At 34.8% G+C, this 21790-nt stretch overlaps 1 protein-coding gene across 1 annotated transcript; it reads right to left on the reverse strand.

Annotated features, from left to right (window-relative positions):
- Nucleotides 1-11051: 11051 nt before the first annotated feature.
- Nucleotides 11052-20204, reverse strand: LOC128244537 (putative nuclease HARBI1). Its single transcript, XM_052962536.1, has 6 exons — nucleotides 20106-20204; nucleotides 12717-12856; nucleotides 12280-12474; nucleotides 12065-12137; nucleotides 11572-11753; nucleotides 11052-11190 (listed from the first exon to the last, which is right to left on the reverse strand). The coding sequence occupies exons 1-6, from the start codon at nucleotides 20202-20204 to the stop codon at nucleotides 11052-11054; spliced, it is 828 nt and encodes a 275-aa protein (XP_052818496.1).
- Between the last annotated feature and the right edge of the window lie 1586 nt (nucleotides 20205-21790).

Genomic DNA, 21790 nt, shown 5'->3' on the forward strand with positions numbered 1-21790 from the left:
AAACAAGATTAACTTAAGAGATCAAATACACGAGAATTCAGCGGACTACTTGCTTAAAGCAGACACTTTCACTCGGTGTCACTGAACAAACATTAAAGTTTGCCCAATAACTGTATGAATTACTTTTTCAATTTTACCAAGGTCTTTCAATTTATGCGGGGAAAAAAACTTGATCTATAGGGAGGTGACGATCAGCTTAACGGCGTTACTACGTTACAAAGTGTCTCTCGCAGTTCAAGCTTTGTAAAAACAGTGTAAACTATGGAACGCCGGGGCGCAATGCTTCTTGCAAAATGCGAAATACTTCATGCTTTTTGCATAATGCTTTTATAATGTTTTGGCAAAACGCTTTATGCGAAATGCTTTTTGCGAATTGCTTAATGCGAAATTCTTTTGCGAAATGCGAAAAGCTTCGATTCAATATTTTTTACCGTTGTTAGCATAAATTGAGCAGAAACATTTTGTATGAAATGGAAAAAGGAACACATTAATTTGAAAAATACTTTTATCTGCATGTAATAGAGGTGAAAAATAATACGCTTGTTGTGTCTATTCATTAGACTAACATATATAAACACACCAATACAATATAATATTCAGAAACGGTAAAGTAAAGAGGTGTCCTAGAGAAAATATGCCAGAAAGTCAGTTAGATTGCGAATAGCAAGATGTGCAACTCTGTATATTGCTGTAAACGCGTTAGGTTAGAAAGAGTATCGTTTCTTCCACCGTATAATAATATTTCTGTAGCAGTATCAGTAGCCTATGTCTTACATTCCCTTCACTGCCGGGAGCAGTTCGGAACGTGCACACTATTTCGTCCGATTCAATTTGATTGTGTTATGCCATATGCGAAATGCTTTTTGGGAAATGATTTTTGTGCAGATGCTAAATGTTTTTTAAAATGCTTCAAGCGAAATGCGAGATGCGAAGGAAATCCGTTATTCAGGAGGTGTTACTATATTTAGATTTCACATAGCACGAGCTTCCGTAATTCCGTACCCGGCCATTCGATTGGTCGAAAATGAAACTATTGTTCTATATATAGCATTTGCATAACGCATTTCGCAAGAAGCATTGAGCCCCGGCGTTCCATAGTAAACACATGCAAAGGTTTAAGAGCTTGAGGCCGTCGCGAAGGCCTCCGACCCCCTGAATTACCATGAAAACACATGGGGGCCTTAGCGGCCAACAGAAGTCAATTTCAGAAGTTACGCCCCCCCCCCCCCCCTAACTGAGAAACCTGGATCCGCCACTGGTAACTGACATTCTTGCATACCGGACGTGTGTTTCCGGTCATGTGACCGGTGCTGGAAAAACCCATCTTACATACCCCATGTAAGATGAGTCACGCGCAACAACGCGCCACTTCTTATTTCATTTATTGTATGGTTTATGGAAAATATATTATGCCATTTCAATAAAGCGCAATCAAATATAACTGTAAGCAAGACTTTTAATTAAACTTGAAAATAAATAATCGTAAAAAAAACGCCATTTTTAGTTATTTAAAATTAATGCGCTCTATGATGTCAGTAAACAACGTCGCACGCGCTTTTTGGTGTAATTGTACAAAAGTTCATTTTCTACGTCATTTTTTCCACAAATTGATAAAGTTAGATATGCAAGAAAAAATATCAATAATGTTTTCTCCGGTCCGGATCGAAAAATCCGACCCTCGGGCACGCTGCTTGGCCGGTAACACGGCAAGCCTCGTTACCGGCTTACGCACGTGCCCTCGGGTCGGATTTTTCTATCAGTACCGGAAACACATGATAGATACTTATACTATGAGTCGTGTAACAAAAATTCTGAGCTGCTTGGTTTCTAGCCTGGGTTACCTGCCCTTACCATTTCATTATCGGTACTCGTGTTGTGCAGAGTACGCTGGGAACCAGACAACTTGGTTTCATGAATCATTGCAAAACGCCAGATCGGTAGACTCGAAAAGAAATAAAATATTGTTAGCCACAGATTCGAATGCATTTTATTTAAAATTAAGTAGATGCACATTTAGTTTGACTTCGTTCATATACATAGTATATATATATATATATATATATATATATATATATATATATATATATATATATATATATATATATATATATATATATATATATATATATATAGTTGAGTTCATTTCACATGACTCATAAAAATTGTCGTTATTTTTATTTCAGAAACAATTTGTTGGCCAAATAGAAATGATGTTTATTGAAATCATTTTGTTTAATTACATGTGCCTACCGAAGTTAACTATGTGATTGTTCAGCGAAATGTCACTTAAATTGTTTTGCTATGATAAAGCAATATACTAGAATAAAAAGAACACATGATGAGATTATACTGGCGTCAGTTAATATCTGAGGTCACCATCGTTTTGTTGGCAACAATAAACATACAATTATATTTTGCATATGTTGTGCTCTAACTATTTTTTAAATAATACATATACAACTACAACTCATCACGTAACATTTTCCCAGTCTAAACAATTATTTGCCAACATCTTTTTTTTCCTAAAAAATGAGAAGAAAGTCATTTTGTCATATCCTGTCAAACGTGAACACTTGATCTGTCTATTGAGATTAGCGTGTGTTTTTTTTAATTACTGCTGAGTATCTAAGTCCATGTACTGGTTAACACATTTCTATTCTTCTTGTACAAGGTATCATCCATTTCAACCCCCTTTTTGATTTACAAGAAGGACAAATGTTTAACGGCAAAAGCATCAATGACTGCATCGAGCGCATTTACAATGATCCTGGTATCTACTTCTTCGTGATAACACTGTTTCGACATATTGCTGTCAACATTTAAAGAGGTTCTAGGGATGTCTTTGAATCCTGTCACAAATTCGTGATCACCAATGATATGTTTTGTTCTTTCTTCTTCTTGCAAGAAAACGCTGTCTTAGACCAAATAAAAAATAGCTGTGTTTCCGGTAACATGGCAGAAAATAGGGTCTTTTTTACAGTTTCGATTTCATGCAATATTCTGTTGCATCTACAGGGATGCATTGGAACTACAGGAAGCTCGTGTCCATCTATAGGGATGCACTGGAACTTCATGTAGCTCGTGTCCATCTACAGGGATGCACTGGAACTTCATGTAGCTCGTGCCAATCTACAGGGATACACTGGAACTGCATGTAGCTCGTGTCCAACTACATGCATGCATTTGAACTGCATGTAGCTCGTGTCCAACTACATTCATGCATTTGAACTGCATGTAGCTCGTGTCCATCTACAGGCATACATAGGAACTGCATGTAGCTCGTGTCCATCTACAGGGATACATTGGATCTGCATGTAGCTCGTGTCCAACTACATGCATGCATTTGAACTGCATGTAGCTCGTGTCCAACTACATTCATGCATTTGAACTGCATGTAGCTCGTGTCCATCTACAGGCATACATAGGAACTGCATGTATCTCGTGACTATATATAGGCATACATTGGAACTGCATGTAGGTCGTGACCTCCTACGGGGAGGCATTGGAACTGCAGGTAGGTCGTATCCCCCTACAGGCATGCATTTGAACTGATGGTAGCTCGTGTCCACCTTCAGACATTCATTGGAATTGCATGTAGCAAGTGCCCATCCACATGGATGCATTTAACTGCAAGTTGCTTGTGTCTATCTACAGGGATGCATTTGAACTGCAAGTTGCATGTGTCCATCTACAGGGATGCATAGGATCTGCATGTGGCTCGTGCAAACCTTCAGGCATTTATTTGAATTGCATGTAGCCTGTGCCAATCTACAGGCATGCATTGTAACTGCATGTAGCTCATACACCACCTACAGGTAGGTAGCCGGTGTCCATATGTAGGGATGAATTTGTAGGTAGTTCATGCCCATCTACATGCAGTTAGCTAGTGCCAACCTACAAGCAAGTATTGTTACTGCATATAGCTCGTGCACATATACAGGCGCGCACTGGAACTGCAGGTACCTCGTGACCACCTTCATGCATGCATTGGAAATGCAAGCAGTTTGTGACTACCTACAGGCAGGTTGATTGTGCCAATTTTCAGGCAGTTAGCTTGTGGCCATAAACAGGCATGCACTTGAACTGCAAGCAATTTGTGACCACCTACAGGCATGCATTGGAAAGGCAGGTATATTGTGCCTATCTATAAGCATGCATTGAGACTGCATGCGGCGCCAGGCAACCTAAAAGCATGCATTTGAGCTGCAAGCTGTTTGTCCCCACCTACAGACATGTTATAGAACTTAAAGTAATTTGTGCCTATCTATATGCATGCACTGAATCTACAGGTAGTTCGAACTCACCTAACGGCATGCATTTGAACTACAAACAGTTGGTGTCCACATTCAGGCAAATTAGAATTATATCACAATCAAAACATTATCCAAAAAAAAGAGTCCGATTCCCTTATGAAGTAACTGTGGTTTATTTCTAGCCTCCTTCAAATGGTCACGTCTTTTATAAAACTAAAAAAGGTTCTGGGGCCCGTTTCATTAAAGGTCGTAGGTACCGATATCGTAACTTTTTATCGCAACTTTGAATTTTCCTCGTAAATGCGTTTCATTCAAGTTGTCGTAGCTAAAATATCGTAACTTTCGTGCGTAACTTTACGCGTGCTAGGAAGTGCTCGTAACTTTGACGTAGCGTTCGTAAACATGGCTGCCATATAAGGCATCCTTTACGGCCAGCGGAGAAATCCGGCTCAACGACTGTTTCACCCACGTCTTACCATGGTCGGGTTGCGGGACCAAGAAGTCATCAGTCGATATCGACTGTCAAGGCCCATGATAAATGATTTGGTCCATTTAATAAGAGCGGACATCGACCCAAAGACCAACCGAGGAATGGGCATAGATGCAGAAACGAAGGTGTGACCGTATGGAAAATATTTAGTACTTAATCAATTATATTGTTCAGTAATATTTCCGTTATATCTTTGGGTTAATACAGTACTAGTTACCCAGCTGTATCCGGTTGTCAAGTTTTGAGAAGAAACGCAGCTAAGGAGCAGCCGAATTTATGTTTTATTTCTAAAACGTGTACATAATTCATCATTTGTATTTGTTTTGACAAGTGATGAAGTGTGTAGGACGACAATATTCAATAAATACCAACAAGGATTATACTGTTAACATTAAGAATTTAGTGTTTCGGATATGGATAACAATTCGGACATTATGATGATCTTTTTGCTGAATCCGTATGTAGTTAAATCTAATTAATTCAGCCGATACAGTAGCGTTTGTGTGTATGTAACACCAACATAATTGATCATTTCAGCGCAACCATGTGCCAAAAGAAACCATTCATTATTAATTGGTCTCTTGGTTGTGTGCATGCTTAAAATCTAAAATATTTGAGGAAAGGAATCACGCAATCAACAATTATATTAGTGTTTTAACATTCAGATTCCCAGAAATAGATGTAGAAAGAAGGCCGCTCCTGTTTCTCAATAAGTAAATCCATTAGGAGAATAAAATAATCAATTTTCTTACTTTGAGACAAACCACAGATTTTATGTTATTTTTATTCTGAAATGTTTCCTAATGCTGAAACAAAAATTTCGGATGCATTGCGTGTAAGGTTTGGTTGATATTTTGGATTTGCCAACACCACTACACTAAAGCAAATGAGCTAACTTTAAATTTCCGTTATATTGACATCTTACATTCAAGTAGTGAATTTAGAATGCAATATAATCACATATGTTATATAGATACCTTTTATTTTGCAAACAGTGTCATGTTCTGTTCGAAGGATTGAAATTGATAATATTTGTGTATAAGTTGGTTGTTGTATACATTTTCTAAAAAACCTTTGTTTTGATAACACCAGAAATATCTTCAGGCGTTCATTCGAGAAAACTAATTTTTATACTATTCCAAAATTAAACAAAATTATTTTGCTTATTTGCCAATCTGTTTAGTAATACATACAAGGTTGTTTAATATTCAATTATGATGCATGTCATCACAAATGGTAGTAAAGACAAAGCAGTGATTCGGTAACGGAAATTTATTAGCAAACATTTCAAAAACATGTACCAAAAATATAGTAAATTTCAGGTTATTTCAATTCTATTGTATAAATATCAATTGAAAATTGTCTGTTTTAGGGAAAACAAATCAGATTTCAAACTATTTAGCAATAATCAGGATGTTAAATGCAATTTTAACTGTATTAATGTACATAAAACATGGATATGTTCTATCATTTGTCCAGTTTAATACTTAGTTTTATTTACAAAAGGCTTTTTTATGTCATAAAAAAACTATAAATGGAAACCATATCTTACAATATTTGTGCTTAAATATCCATTAGTAACGGAAATTTATGAAAAAGTAACGGACATTTTGATATGTTTGATTAGTTCATTCTAAGATAAATGAATGAACTAAAGAGTTTATCTTTAACATCCATTTGAATCTACTCTTATTTTCGCCACACATAAAACTGTTACTTTGAGTATAACACAAAATATATTATATTTGCAATCAACGTAACTGTTAACATGTGACACAACTTGTTTTTCTTCAACAATGTCTTGTAAAATTATGTACTGATTTCATTTCTGAAACTGTTGGAGAATCAAATCAACAACCCCATCTCCTAATTTAAACATTCTTCTAGACTTTCCGGTAGCAACTCAAGCTCAAGTTTACATAAAATGTCAATGTCAACAGCTGTTTCTTCTTTTCCATAAAGTCAATTTCGATTTCATTTTCATCTTTGTCATTAACTTTGCCAACGAACCAGGTTCCATCATATACAGCTGCAACAAATTCACCAATCTCATAGCTCTCTTCTACAACCTTCTCTGTCTCGCTGGTTATTTCAGCAGTAACTTGAACGTGTTCGTTTGAATGATCGACTTCTCCCTCCAAGATCATAGTGTCTTGAGTTTTCGCAGCTCTCCAAGTGTCACACATGTTGCCCCTAAGACACTCTTCACAATAACAACTTACATCTCTGGTCAGTATCTTCGAACTACCTTGACCTATCACGGCATGTATTTTCATAGTTCCCTTTGCCGGCTTCAGGACCTTCCTAGAGATGATTGTGTCTTTTGTTTTGCAGAGTGTTTTGAAAAAAAATAAAATCGGAATGCAACATTTTTCATGTTTGATTGTGTTGCCCAATCGTAGAAACTCTGAGCATCCTGTATTATTGTTTTTCCGCATCGTATTACTTCGGCTGCCATTCTCTTGCATGTTCCACCTAGCCCGTCACAAGGCCCTTTGCCATGCCAACTTTCAAAATAATTCCATCGGGCACTACATCCATAAACACATTCATGATTTGATATGAAATCAAATATGTATCTATTGCGATATTGAATCGAAGGGGAATCGCTCCAATAGTGGATGGTGCTAAGCTTGTCATCAATCTTTTTCAGTTCAGGTATTATGTCATCAATGAAAGTGACGACTGTTGACGCTTTGTGAGCCATTTCATCCGAAACTGTTATGTAACTTTTATGAGTCAGTTCGCCGGTTTCCAGTCTACAATACGCCACCATTGGATGTAGTGTAACAGCCGTCTGATTGAAATATGCACTTTGCACCTCTTCCAAAGAACGGCACGAATAATTCTCAGCAAAATCTACTTGAACTATCATTTCCTGTGGTGATAGATTTTGTTTCAAGTGTCCTATCTGCTCATATTGAGTGTTCATTCTTTTCACGTGTTAATCAAAGTCTACCATCTGGGTGTCAAAAAAGGTGATGAACTTATCTTTGTTCATAATAGTTTCAACAATTCGGGTAACTGATTTCTTCTTTCCCCTTTCTTCTACCTCAACTCTTGTCCATTGGCTTATGGGAATTGTTTCACATAGTTTCGTTTCCATGCTTTCATGTGTTGGCATGTCTTTGGCAACTCTTTCTGGATTTAATGGTAAATCCATTCCTGCTCTACGCAGCGCTTTCACAGCTAGGGCAGCATTAGTATGCTTTGTGCACAAACAGGACAACCTACTAGTAAATGCTGTCTTGTATATGTATTTTGGTCGACACCTGCAGAATGACGAGAGTGACATTTTTGTGTCAGGGTTTTCCGATCTGAACTTGTTAAACAAATTGTGCAGGTAGTCAGTGAGAATATGTACTTGAACTTTTTCTCCCTTTTTGACCCTTTTGGCATCATTCTTGCCTGGTTGTGTCCTACTGTTATCTTCACGCTTGAGCAACTCAACTACGTCACTCTTGTATTTCTGTAGTCGACTTGACCTTCTACTGGTTCTAATTTGGTGGTTTTTAGTGATACTCCGACTTAAATGATGCCTGCACAATCCTGTTTTATCTGACAAATGCTTGATGATTTTATATTTTTTCACTATTTTTCCAGATACTACTCTGTGCAGTGCTTTCAATTTACTCATAGGTGTAGCTTTCTTAGTTTCCTTGATTTCTTTAGCCGAGACATGTCCAAATAATAGGGATTTCTTTAGCTTTTGCCTCTGGAATTTATCAAGTTTTGCATCTTTCATTTCTTTTTCTGTTTCCTTGTTTGGTCTCATCTCTGCATTTGCTTGACCTGTGTTAAGACGCACTTTAAGCCTTTGTAATGAATGTTGGGTGGATCGATATTTTCGAAAAACCTTGTCTTTTTCTTGTTCAAGCATTCTCACGCGGGAAGTGGCTAATGACTTGTCTCTTTTCCAACGCTTCAACGCACCCTTTCTTTTCCCACTATCTCTGTTTGAAAAATCCATTCTGACTAACATTCTCCCTCGCTCATTTGTTGTATCATGTTCGTCACTCTCATATCCACTTGTCTCTTGTGTTGAATTTCTGGCACGCTCAGCTCTTTTCTTCTGATAATATCGCCGTAGATTTTGTCTATTTCTGCGATTCCGTTCCTCCCTGTCATTTTCAGATAGTGACGACGAAGGAACATAACTCCTGTTTTTCCTGTCCCTCTCCCTTCTGAGATAGTCAGAATTATTCTTTTCTTTCAATCTTTGGCGATATTCTCTCTGAATTTCAGCCCTACTCTTCACCATCCTTGCAATTAATCAATCTATAAAATATAAAATTTCCGTTACCAAAACATGAAATTTCCGTTACCAGGAATACGTTCACAAATGCCTTACAGTATATGGTATATGCTACAAAAACAAGATAGTTTACAAACATCTATCATGTGGGCATTTAGATATACAAATATTTCATTTATCACATGTCCGTAGTAACAGTAAGATGCTCTTTAGTGTACTCATATACTTACAAAAATAATAATAATCATTAAGCTCTAGTTATCGTAGTTAAACATGACTATTTTGGGCAAGTGATGTTGCAAACGTGCATAAATATTAGCTTTGTTGTTGCATGAATTAATTTCAAATTCATTTATACAGCTGTAAAGACAATATTCTCCAATTGACTAAGAGACCGAAGTGCACATGTGAAACCAAATTTCCGTTACTGTCATGTAACGGAAATTTTATGTATTTCAGACGGCTCTCAGTAAATCCTACACAAATATGAGGTACTTTATTTTGTGTCAAGTGGTCAATTGATATCATTTATTGAGCGTCATACAAACACAATATTGTAAAATGGTGTTAAATGTTTAATGTTTAACTCAATAGAAATAGAAACATGTACTTACCAACCAAATCTTCAAAATCTGTATATACTCAATACATGTTCCGTGCGTACTCCCAATGACATTGAAACAAAATGGCTGAACAACAAAAGACATGACGTCACTTAAATACGTCATCATTCCAGGTAACCTTAATTTATCGTCGATTAAATGTTTTTGGTATCGGAAATTTTGGTCACGGAAACTTTTTATTATTCTAAATACATGTCTGATACGTTTAAAAACAGTTTCAATATCATTTTAACATATGTTGTCAATGCGGCAACTACTGAATACAATAATAATTGTATTGTCTCTTAATAGAGTTATTGGTCAAATTTAGTAACGGATATTTTGTCAATTTACTTTCGAGTTTTCTATTTAAAAGAAGACTAATGAAATATGAAGCAGACGATGCTGGCATCCATTTGGGTTGATGTTTTTTATATGCCTATAGATTGAATTACTCAATTGTACATTCTCATTCAGGTATTGTCGTGGTTTATCTGATATTGAACAAGATATTAAATTGCAGTAATGGCAATTTTATTGGATTCAAAAAATTCAGCGACAGGACTGTTAGTAAGGATTTCAAACTGTATAAACATATACATGATTAAAAGACATGTTAATAGTAAGAAGATATATATGGTTTGGTTAACAAACTCAAATTATTTTTTTTAGCTACTCTGAACCTTAAAATCGAGTCTGCAAACTTGCATTATATCAATGGCGACAGTAACGGAAATTTAAATTTTCATAGTTTGTAAACATTTTTTTGCTGAGTTCGTATTGAGTATAACTGAATAGTTTGTTTCTATACATAACAGTTATAAACAATCAAAATTAACACACAACTAAATTATTTACACGCAATGTCGTCTATTATTATCGCTTGGACAGTTGATGGACTTACTTATTGAGAAACAGTACAGTGCTGGCATTTTACAGGCTTAGCCAAATCCCTAGGGTGCTTGGTGCTATTGATTGCACGTTGATACCAATTTCTACCCCAACTACCCACGAGGCATCCTATGTGTGTCGGAAAGGTTACCACGCCTTAAATGTTCAAGCAGTGGTGGACACTAAGTTGAGGTATGCATTAAGAAATGGTCTCATTTTTAATTGAATTCTTTATTAATATTGTATATTGCTATTAGATATAGCCAATAATAAGTAATGAACAATTTGTCCACAATTTTTTAAAACTAATGTTATTGCACTTTGATCTGAGCAGATTCATTGATGCTGTGACGCGGTGGCCTGGCGCAACCAATGATGCTACTATCTTTGAGATGTCTGGCTTGAAGGTATTGTCAGTTTAAGTTTAATATAAATTGCTTTGTTTGATAATGTCTTGTCCATGTATTTCCCATTGTATTCTAAAAAGACTGCACAACTGCATTTCTGCACGTTTGGTGGTGAACAAGTCCAACTTGAGCCACTGGTTGAAAGGTATCTGGTTAATCATCTTGAATAACTTGTTCATTGAAATCCAGTCCATTGTCAATGCATAAATTATGCAATTTCATGCAGCAAATGACAATTTGCTGACATTTGGCAGGTGAAAACATTAGACAGCCTCTAGATCTGTGCAAGCATCTGAAAGTTATTGACATAAATAGCAATTATGCTTGATATTTGATAAACTAACATTTGGGCTTAGTACAGGAAAAGTTTGTAATAGTTTTAAGTAACTTTTGACCATTGCATTGAGCACTTCCTTTTAAAACAAGCATTATTATTGTTGTAAGTTGCATGCTCATAGCTGAATAAGTTTCGAGAACATTTAATATGACACTGTTGACAAAGACTGGGTAAACACAATAAACCTTTATTGCAATTGTATGTGAAAAAGGAGTGCATCGAATTAATACAGTATTAATAGTGAAAATTCTGCAATATTGCATTACGAATTACAGAATATTAATAACATGATTACAATGTGGGTGCATAGAAATGAGAGATGTAGTTTATACTGACCTAAAGCGTGACTTCAGCACGCCAAATGCCCTCTCAACAACTACACGGCCCCGGGCATGGGCATCATTGTATGCCACTTGTGCGTTGGCAGTGGGTCTTAGGATTGGTGTTAATAGATAATTTCGTAAAGCATAACCCGAATCACCCAGCAATACACCAACAGCATTTGCCTCCAGATAATCCTAGAAAAGATTTTAACAATACAGTAAAGATCATTTAACACAATACAGAGACCACTTGTTTCATCTTTTATTGACAATTATAAGACTAATCATTCAAGTGATGCAGGGCAAACTCCTAAGTCTGTAATGCTTCCAGTTATATCCAAAGAACACTTCTAAATACACAAATAATGAACCCTAGAGACCAAATGCTATAAAAACAGAAATAAGGATATAATAACAATTTCTTACATTTTTAGAATACAATGGGAAATACATGGACAAGACATTATCAAACAAAGCAATTCATATTAAACTTAAACTGACAATACCTTCAAGCCAGACATCTCAAAGAAAGTAGCATCATTGGTTGCGCCAGGCCACCGCAGCACAGCATCAATGAATCTGCTCAGATCAAAGTGCAATAACATTAGTTTTAAAAAATTGTGGACAAATTGTTCATTACTTATTATTGGCTATATCTAATAGCAATATACAATATAAATAAAGAATTCAATTAAAAATGATACCATTTCTTAATGCATGCCTCAACTTAGTGTCCACCACTGCTTGAACATTTAAGGCGTGGTAACCCTTCCGACACACATAGGATGCCTCGTGGGTAGTTGGGGTAGAAATTGGTATCAACGTGCAATCAATAGCACCAAGCACCCTAGGGATTCGGCTAAGCCTGTAAAATGCTGTAGCTGTGCTCCTTCTTTCTACATCTATTTCTGGGAATCTGAATGTTAAAACACTAATATAATTGTCGATTGCGTGATTCCTTTCCTCAAATATTTTAGATTTTAAGCATGCACTCAACCAAGAGACCAATTAATAATGAATGGTTACTTTTGGCACATACTTCAAAGTTGTCATAACTTAAAATTAGCTATATTATTTAACATATAATTTTGTAACAAGAACATCTGGTTTTCTAAGTACATGTACATTTGAACTGTGACTGAACAACCTCCTGCAAACCTAATGGTATCAACCCTGTTGTTAATCGCCAGCACCACGTCATGCAAGTGTCTGGACATTGACGACTTGGACACACCATGGATATCTCCAACTTCAGAAAAAAAGTCTCCTTTAGCCAGGTACCTCAATGTCAGTAAGACCTGTATTGACACAAAATGAACGATATTGACAATTTATGTGTTAATAGTGTACGCCACTGTAAACATAGAATACAAGGGCCAGTCATCAGCATATCATTTGTAATTATTTAAGGATACATTTAAAATAGATACTCATTTGAAAGGGTACTGTGAGGAAGACCCACTTAAAGGGTTGCGCTAAAATGATCAATTATGTTGGTGTTACATACACACAAACGCTACTGTATCGGCTGAATTAATTTGATTTAACTGATTTTATCGTATTTTACTGCTTCATAATTGTACAGTTTTTGACAATGCATGCAAAAGAAAACAGATAAATAATAAATCTAAGTAACATGAAAAGCATGACATATTTTACTTTGTCAAGAGCAAAAGGGTTGGGTCACAAGTTATTACAACATTAGAAAACGGCCCTCCCCTAAATCCGAATAAGTTATCAAGATGGTTACGAAATCTAAATATGCATTTATAAACTACCTTGCAACAAAATACAATATACAGGGGAAAAGTGAGAAAAGTAATGAAAAAGGGAAAAAAATTCAATTCGTCAGAAGTAAGAGCAGAAGAATAAAAAAACAAAAAACAAAAACAAACAAAAAAACTTTTGAACGAATTGAATGATGTTTATGCCTTTAACCTCGTACCGCCTCTTGACCTGTTTGGCTATATTCTAGTATAAGGCAGTATTACTTCAAGAGATTTGTTCGAACCGCTTCGTTGCTTTAATAAACGACTGGACTTGTTGGAATAGTATGCTGTTGCCATTCTCATTTAAATTGTTGATACCAAAAAGTAATTTATCCGCACTTAATGGGTGGAAATGTGCGTGTATTTAAAAATAGTTGGCGTCTTTCATTAACATATTTTGGACATCTAAAAAAGTAATGATCGGCGTCTTCTAGTGTATTGCCGCAAGAACATGATGGAGTTTCACGCAAATGATTATAAAATAAATCCGCATTCAAATTACTGCACTTATTTCTGATTCGCGCATGTTGGACCTGATGAAATCGATCTCCTGAGAGAAAATATGTTGGTACTTCGGCCGCTTTGAACTTATTTCTCAATTTATACTTAAACGAGGACAGTGTTTCTAAATTACGAGTTTCTAAGTCTAATTCATTCCATAGTTTAACTGACGATGGTATTACAGAGTTCGAATAAATTTCTAGTCGACGTGCTACAGCTGCGTAATCCATTTGGTTACGTAAGTTGTAGTTACTTGTATTGCTTACAAGATCAGGAAAGTGAACATTTAAATAATCTGGCAATTCGCCTTTGTTAAATTTAAACAGTAAAATATATTTTTGCATCTTTCGTCTCTCTGATAGTGTAACCCAGCCAATTTCTTCTAGGAGTCTATTTATTGAAACAGATCTTGTAAGCCCAGTGACTATTCGTGCTGCGTCGTACTGAATTCTTTCTTAAAGTTCTTTTTCATATAATGAACAGTTATCCCAAACAATTGATGCGTAGTCCGTTATTGGTCTCAAGTATGCACAGTATATTTGGTTAAGTGTTTTACGTTTCAATTTAAACTTTAACATTCTCATTGAACCAAGGACCTTTGCTGCTGAAGTTGTAATGTTAGAGATATGACTATGCCAAGTTCCATCGTCACTCAGTGTAACGCCAATGTGTTTGTGGGTTTGAACGTAACTTAGTTGTGTGTCTTGAAAGAACAGTGAAGGACGTATGTTATTATTTTTCATGAGTGACAGAAACATAACCTGTATTATTAGTATGGAGGGGAGGAATTGCGTCACAGCAAGAAGAATTTTCTTTTACAAGTAATTTAACAATTTTCCAATATTCCCGTGGATTGGTAGAACTAGCGTCATTTAGAGTAAACTCAATATTATTAAAAAACATTTCTCTGGCGTATTTTTTCATATTATTAACTTTATTTCGAAAGGCTTTGTACGATTTCCAATCTGACATTTTACCACTACAGACAGCCATTTTCTTTTGCCTATCACGTTTTCGTGTCATCGTTCTAATAACAGAATTATACCACGGTTTGTCTTTAGCACGGATAGTTACTTTTAGAATCTATTATATATGCAAGTTTGAGCTAATTCTAAGAATTTTTCTGTAAAAAGGTGAGTTGCTGTGTAAATGTCTGAGTCATTCAAAAACGTCCAGTCAGTATTGTTAATTAAGGCGTTAAGGTCGTCAAAATTTGCTCTTTAATAATTCCACACCTTACGTTTGTATGCACCTTTGGGCTTTAAGTTAATATGTATATAAGAATAAGTAGCAAAATGGTCACTTATATTTTATCCGTCTCAAAAATTCCAGAGTGTAGACATTGTATGTTATTTGTGATTGCAATCGGGTCAAGTAGAGTGCGAGAGTAGGGAGTAAGTCGGTTCTTTAATACAATTGGTCATGTTATTCAACAGCAATATGTCTCTAAATTTATTGTTGTTTGGGTTCAATTGGTCCTCGTTGATGTCACCTAGTATCAGAATGTTCGGGGAAATTTCTAGAACGCTGTCAATACATAAGTTCAATCTGTCCCAAAACTCTACTGGGGCTTGTGGAGGACGATAGATGTTGCAAATTAAATAGTTTCTAAATTCGTCTTTTATTTCTATCCATAAAGACTCCTGTAAATTAATTTCTAAATTGTCTATTCGTTTCGAGTAGAAATTAGATCCAATATAAACTAGAAGACCACCGGAGTACTGAGTATTATCTTTACGATACATAGAACTGAAACCTTCCAAGAACAACTGGTCATCAGCTACGGTCGCAGAAAGCTTGGTTTCCGTAAAACAAAGTATGTCAAAGTCAAGGAAATTATATTTTATGTAATCGAATTTGTTTCTAATGCTGCGGATATTTTGATGAAAGACAGATAATGTTGACTGATAAATATCAGGTCCAGGATTCAATTATATATCCCCTGATAAAATTATTAAACATTTCAAGATAAGTGAATAACTCGCATTACTTAAAATATTCGAGAAAACAGTTTCCTCCCTTGCATCATAGATTGTGCGCGCGTGACACACGATTAAAACGACTGTGAACGCGAAGTTTGTATTAACAACACTTCTGTGTACATGATGATATAGATTTGCAAGTATGACAAACAGCTGTATAACTGGGTCGGTATGAAATGCATACAACAAAGAAATAGTGTAACGCATACAACATAGGCAAAGAAGGGTTTTCACATTTGCATACAACATACACAAAGAAGGATGTTGAGAAACGCATACAATATAGAATAAGAACAAAAATATTGACAGTGAAATTTTATTGTTAAAATCAATAAATTATTATGTTTATGAAGTTTAGTCAAGTGAAAAATAGTTAATTCACTTTATTTTTGAATTTTGCTTTTAGAATTAAAACCTAATTGATTGTTTGTAAACTTTTTGTTTTGTTTGAATAGGGAAAAGAACCTTATTTCAAATCATTAAAATTGGTTTAATGGTTTAATATCTAGATTTATAAAGAAACAATTTATTATTTCTTTTATGAAAACTTTGAAATCGGGGAAAGCAAAGACACGGAACAACAATAACAAAATATAAATTTTAAGATTACCTGAAAAAGCATGAGGATTATAAAACCAAACACAGAATTACTTTTAATAACTTTCATTTCATCATAAGATGAAAAACTAAACCATTTTTTGGTAGTTGTAAAAATGTCTGAATTGATGATTTGTATTGGAATAGGTGAAAATAGGATTTATATGTTCTTACCATTATTGCAAAATGAGAAATATAGATAATTATTAATATATTTTGTAAAGGGATAAACCTCAGATGTTAAATTTGTTTAATAGTTTAACTTTTAATGCAAAAAAACAACATTTGATCTTTCCGTATCCAATACATTCATCAGAACAAACAATCCCAAATATATAAAATGATCCTTTTGAAATTATAAATTGAAAGGAAAAATGAGTAAAAAGGGTAGGTATATATATTTCGTGTAGTAAATTTGGTTATTCTGTTAGATTAAATTTGTAGTTATTACATGTGCATATTATATTGATTGCAATATCTGTGATTGGAATTTTATCATTTTTTTTATAAACAATGGCTTTAGTGATAGGACATAGTCAGACAAAATATTTGTCAGAGTGCTTGGATAAATCGTGTTATAGTGTTTTCTTTCCAATAAAATGAGTTGAGAAATAACAATCCTTTGATTTCATTTATTGACTTCCTTATTATAAACTCCCCAAAATTCTGAGACAATACTCCATTTATCCATGATAGCAGGTGCTATGCAATCGTTTGTTTGTTCTTTATTCACACATCGTTAATTTAAGGGATGCCATAAAGATAGGTGTTAGGTGACAAATGAAAAAAATATAATGAATCATGATTATGTCATTAATGAATCATAATAATGTCATTTGGACACCTTATGGCAGACAATACACATAAGTAATCTCCAATAACTGGTATTTTACTGGACAAGTGACCCTTAATTTTATTGGATAAGTGACCCCTACCAATCTGTATATAGTACACAGTTTCTGTGTATTGATCTTAATCTTTATTGAATTTGATGATTTTGTAAATCTAGACAACACATTAAGTTTAACGCCAAGGAAAACACAAAATCCCGGGAAAGCAAAAAACACTTTTTTTACTCTGCATTAACGCCAAAATTACTAATTAAACATCAAGGATTCCAAAGCAGGAAAAAAAAGATTTTTTTAAATTAAAGTTTGAGGCAAATTGAATTCATAAAATCCCTAAAATAGAACCATTACCAGAAAAAGAAAAAATGTGAAAGCTTTGTATATCTTGAAAACATAAGAAATTATAATGAACTAGTTTCAGAAATGTTTCTTACTGGTCAACCTTAATTTGACTGTTAATGACAAAAACTTAACAAAAGGCTTTCTTTGAAACATATGGAAGCAGCACATATTTTGTATAGAACACATTTACTTAGTACGTAATACTATATAATGTCTCCCACTTTTCGATGAGGATGAAGAACGGTGGAAATATAATTTTAAAATGGACCCAACAATTTCGCCTGCATGTCAAATTCACCACACCCGTAAAGACCAACACATATTGTGTTAACACACCTTCAGATAATTCAACAACCACTGAGGAATTTTTGTGTTTTTCATGCAATATTTAAGTAAAAAAATACTCATTAAAGTAAACAAATGAATGTACATTTATCATGTGTAAACTCTTTACATCCCACATGCTTCTCTGTTGTATTCATTATTTTTTATATAATATATTTATGCAAATGTGTTGTTCATTTCGGATACAGTTTATAATTGTTACATATAATTTACAATAATTCTTAAAAATACATGTATGTCTTTTATCAAGTACCAGGTGCTTTACTAAACTTATGAGAAATTATTTATATAGATTTATTTTACAAGTTTCTGATGTATTGTAATCAGTGTGACATGATATGTTTCTGTTTCCTAAATATACACAATGAATACAATCTTTATTTTATCCAATTGCAAAGTTTTCATAAACTTTTTGTTTCCTTCAAGCTATTAAACCAATTTTCATGATTTCATATAAGGATCTTTTCCCTATTCAAACAAAACAAAAAGTTTGAAAAACAAATCAATTATGTTTCAGTTTTAAAAGCAAAATTCAAATATAAAGTTAATAAACTATTTCTCACTTGACTAACCTCATAAACATAATAATTTATTGATTTAAACAATAATATTTCAATGTCAATATTTTTGTTCTTATTCTATATTGTATGCGTTTCTCAACATCCTTCTTTGTGTATGTTGTATGCAAATGTGAAAACCCTTCTTTGCCTATGTTGTATGCGTTACACTATTTCTTTGTTGTATGCATTTCATACTGCGCCTGTATAACTACACGAAAAAACCCGTCGATTAAAAATTGAAGAAAGCGCGACCTATACACATAAGTCTTTAGAAATCGCTGCCTACGTATGTTAAACAGCCCTATGGATGATCTATAAGTTACAAGATCATTCACCTATGCGGGTATAGATTGATAAAGAAACTGATGAACCATTGGGCTGACAATAATAACTCACAGCAAACGAGGGACAGGGCGATACGAGGAACAAGGCATGAAATTGAGAAAAAAAAAGAAACGAAAACAACACAACATAAAAAACATTGACAAACAGTTGTACAGAATACAAAATTAGTTACTGTTCCATGAATATGGAAATTGTAAAAAAGTCTTATTTGTTCGAAATGAAAAACAAAAAAGAATTTAAATTTGCTTAAGCGATTCTTAAATCAACGTAAAGTCTCTTTAATAGACAAAAAGACAAGAGCACTTACTTAATCGCTAATTAATTCCTATTATCTTTTACCGTTAATAGCTATAGTGTAGAAAGCTCACCACAATTTTTTACAAAATGTTCAGCATGTTAAAAACTATCATAGTTTGGTCTTCATGATCACAAAAAGAAATATACGAAAAGAAATGTTCTATAAGTAAGAGAAAAGATGAATACATAATGATACTAGTAACTATCGCATGATTATACAATAAATGAATAAACATATGTATTTACACAGACACAGATCTCACATTAATCACATATACATGCAACATTTTATGTGAAAGTATTTCGGCTTAACAATTCTAAACAAAAACCGGACAACAACCTACACTCGTCATCATAGAATTGATCACCATAAGGAACAAATAATGTTACAGTCAGTGCACATTGACCCCAACTCAAAGGCCAAGAAGATCGGGAAATAATTGTTTGTTTTCCGTGGCATAATACCACACATAATGATTTGTTAAAACGTTATGATATACCTTCTGTCACATTATGATTCCAAACAAGAGAACATAATCAAACACAAAACAACTTGGTTAACACAAACGATAAACATGCAAAGTTTTCTTTCATAAAAAACAGTAACTTGAGAGTAAGGAAACACCAATATTTACTATTCATAATGTGTCTGTCACGTGTTGATATACAATACGAGACTATAGCTAGATATAATAATCTTGCTTAACAACTGAACAATATGCACGAGAACTGTGTCTTCATGTAGTTACAAATTAATTTCAGATTAATTTAAGATGTAATAGTTATAAAATGTTAAACGTTAATAGAAATTTATTTGTGTGTATCATAAAAGGATTAATAGGATTATCGTGACCGTGCGACTCTGTAGTCCAATTTCGTCATAGTGGTAAGTACTTTAAGAATGTAATGATTGATATAGGGTCGTTATATAGCACGATAAGTGTTTACAAACAAAACTGACAGCTGGGCTGTCACACTCAGTCCTCAGGGAAAGGTTTGCCGGCTCTGATGGCGTCAATGGCATCCATGTCTTTAACAACATGACTCCGGGACTCACCATTGAGAATATCACTTTGATTCGGCAACCAGCTACCCAAGTGTTTGCGATAAGTTTTTCGCGTTTGAGTTTACTTGCTTCAAAGGCAAGATAATCCCTAAAAGGAGTTAAATTTTCCTGCACAAAAATCCCCTCGGGATTTCCTGGAATCATACAGTCTCTGTCTGGCTTTTGAGTTAGTGAATTTGACGATCACTTTTCGTACAACCCCGTGTTTCTTCTTACCCTTTACCTCAGAGCTGGAAAGTTTAATTTTCTTTTTTGTTGTAAACTCAAGGATCTTGGACTTGCGTCGGCCGTATTGGTTTAATTCGTCACTTTCGAGCTTTTGTGTTTTCTGTTCCAAATTTAGTCTGGCAACTTCGGCTGTAAGTCTGCCAACCTCATTCTTAAGATGCTGCGTTTCTTGCCAAACGAGGTCATGAATCTCCATTCTGATAGTGTTTAAAACATCATCTTTCAGATCTTTTAGATTTTTTATTAATGAGGGAGCTAGTCTAGAACTAAGTTCTTCAATGTCCTCCTGGTTAAATTTCATATTGGTTATAGGTGTGGGGGTGGGTGGGGTACTAATGACAGTTTTATCTAGATCCGGTCCAAGATCCGTTTTTGCTTCAAAATATTCTGAAGAATCACTATCACCGCCCGTAGCAAATGAAGGATCATCAACAAATCGTTTTTTGATAGAATTGCTATTTTGTTGGGGAGATGATCTACTACGCTTTCGTCTTCCCATTTACGATTTCAGGTGAAAATTTCAAACTCGCGGGTAACACATCAGGTGAAAAAAGCCAAAAGCACAGTAAAGCGAGCTAAATGTATGTTGATACTTAGCCAGGCAGTGTCATTTCATCCTCAATGCACTTTCTGTATTCAATTTCCAGAGGAATCAGTAACTAACACCTGAATAATTTTTTGCTTACAGTAGAATTTTTCCGCGCCATCTTACATCAGGGGCGAACACCGATTTCGATTTAACTACATACGGATTCAGCAGAAAGATCATCATAATGTCCGAATTGTTATCCATATCCGAAACACTAAATTCTAAATGTTAACAGTATAATCCTTGTTGGTATCTATTGAAGATTGTCGTCCTACACACTTCATCACTTGTCAAATCAAATACAAATGATGAATTATGTACACGCTTTAGAAATAAAACAAATTCGGCTGCTCCTTAGCTGCGTTTCTTCTCAAAACTTGACAACCGGATACAGCTGGGTAACTAGTAACTGTATTAACCCAAAGATATAACGGAAATATTTTCAAAGCGAAAACCTTAACAACAGTTGCGTCCCGTGCGGATCTCTGAACAATATAATTGATTAACTAATAAATATTTTCCATACGGTCATACCTTCGTTTCTGCATCTATGCACATTCCTCGGTTGGTCTTTGGGTCGATGTCCGCTCTTATTAAATGGACCAAATCATTTATCATGGGCCTTGACAGTCGATATCGACTGATGACTTCTTGGTCCCGCAACCCGACCATGGTAAGACGTGGGTGAAACAGTCGTTGAGCCGGATTTCTCCGCTGGCCGTAAAGGATGCCGTATATGGCAGCCATGTTTACGAACGCTACG

The sequence above is a fragment of the Mya arenaria genome, chromosome 8, assembly GCF_026914265.1.
Source record: "Mya arenaria isolate MELC-2E11 chromosome 8, ASM2691426v1".
NCBI lineage: Eukaryota > Metazoa > Mollusca > Bivalvia > Myida > Myidae > Mya > Mya arenaria.

What these genes read in the sequence shown, in the direction of transcription:
- LOC128244537 (XM_052962536.1), bottom strand. Translation starts at nt 20,204, where the DNA reads ATGGTGAGTCCCGGAGTCATGTTGTTAAAGACATGGATGCCATTGACG. An exon ending in GTGGTGGACACTAAGTTGAG is followed by an intron (nt 12,138 to 12,279) that starts GCATGCATTAAG and finishes TGATCTGAGCAG; the next exon opens with ATTCATTGATGCTGTGCTGC. An exon ending in TTGAGATGTCTGGCTTGAAG is followed by an intron (nt 11,754 to 12,064) that starts GTATTGTCAGTT and finishes AATCTTTTCTAG; the next exon opens with GATTATCTGGAGGCAAATGC.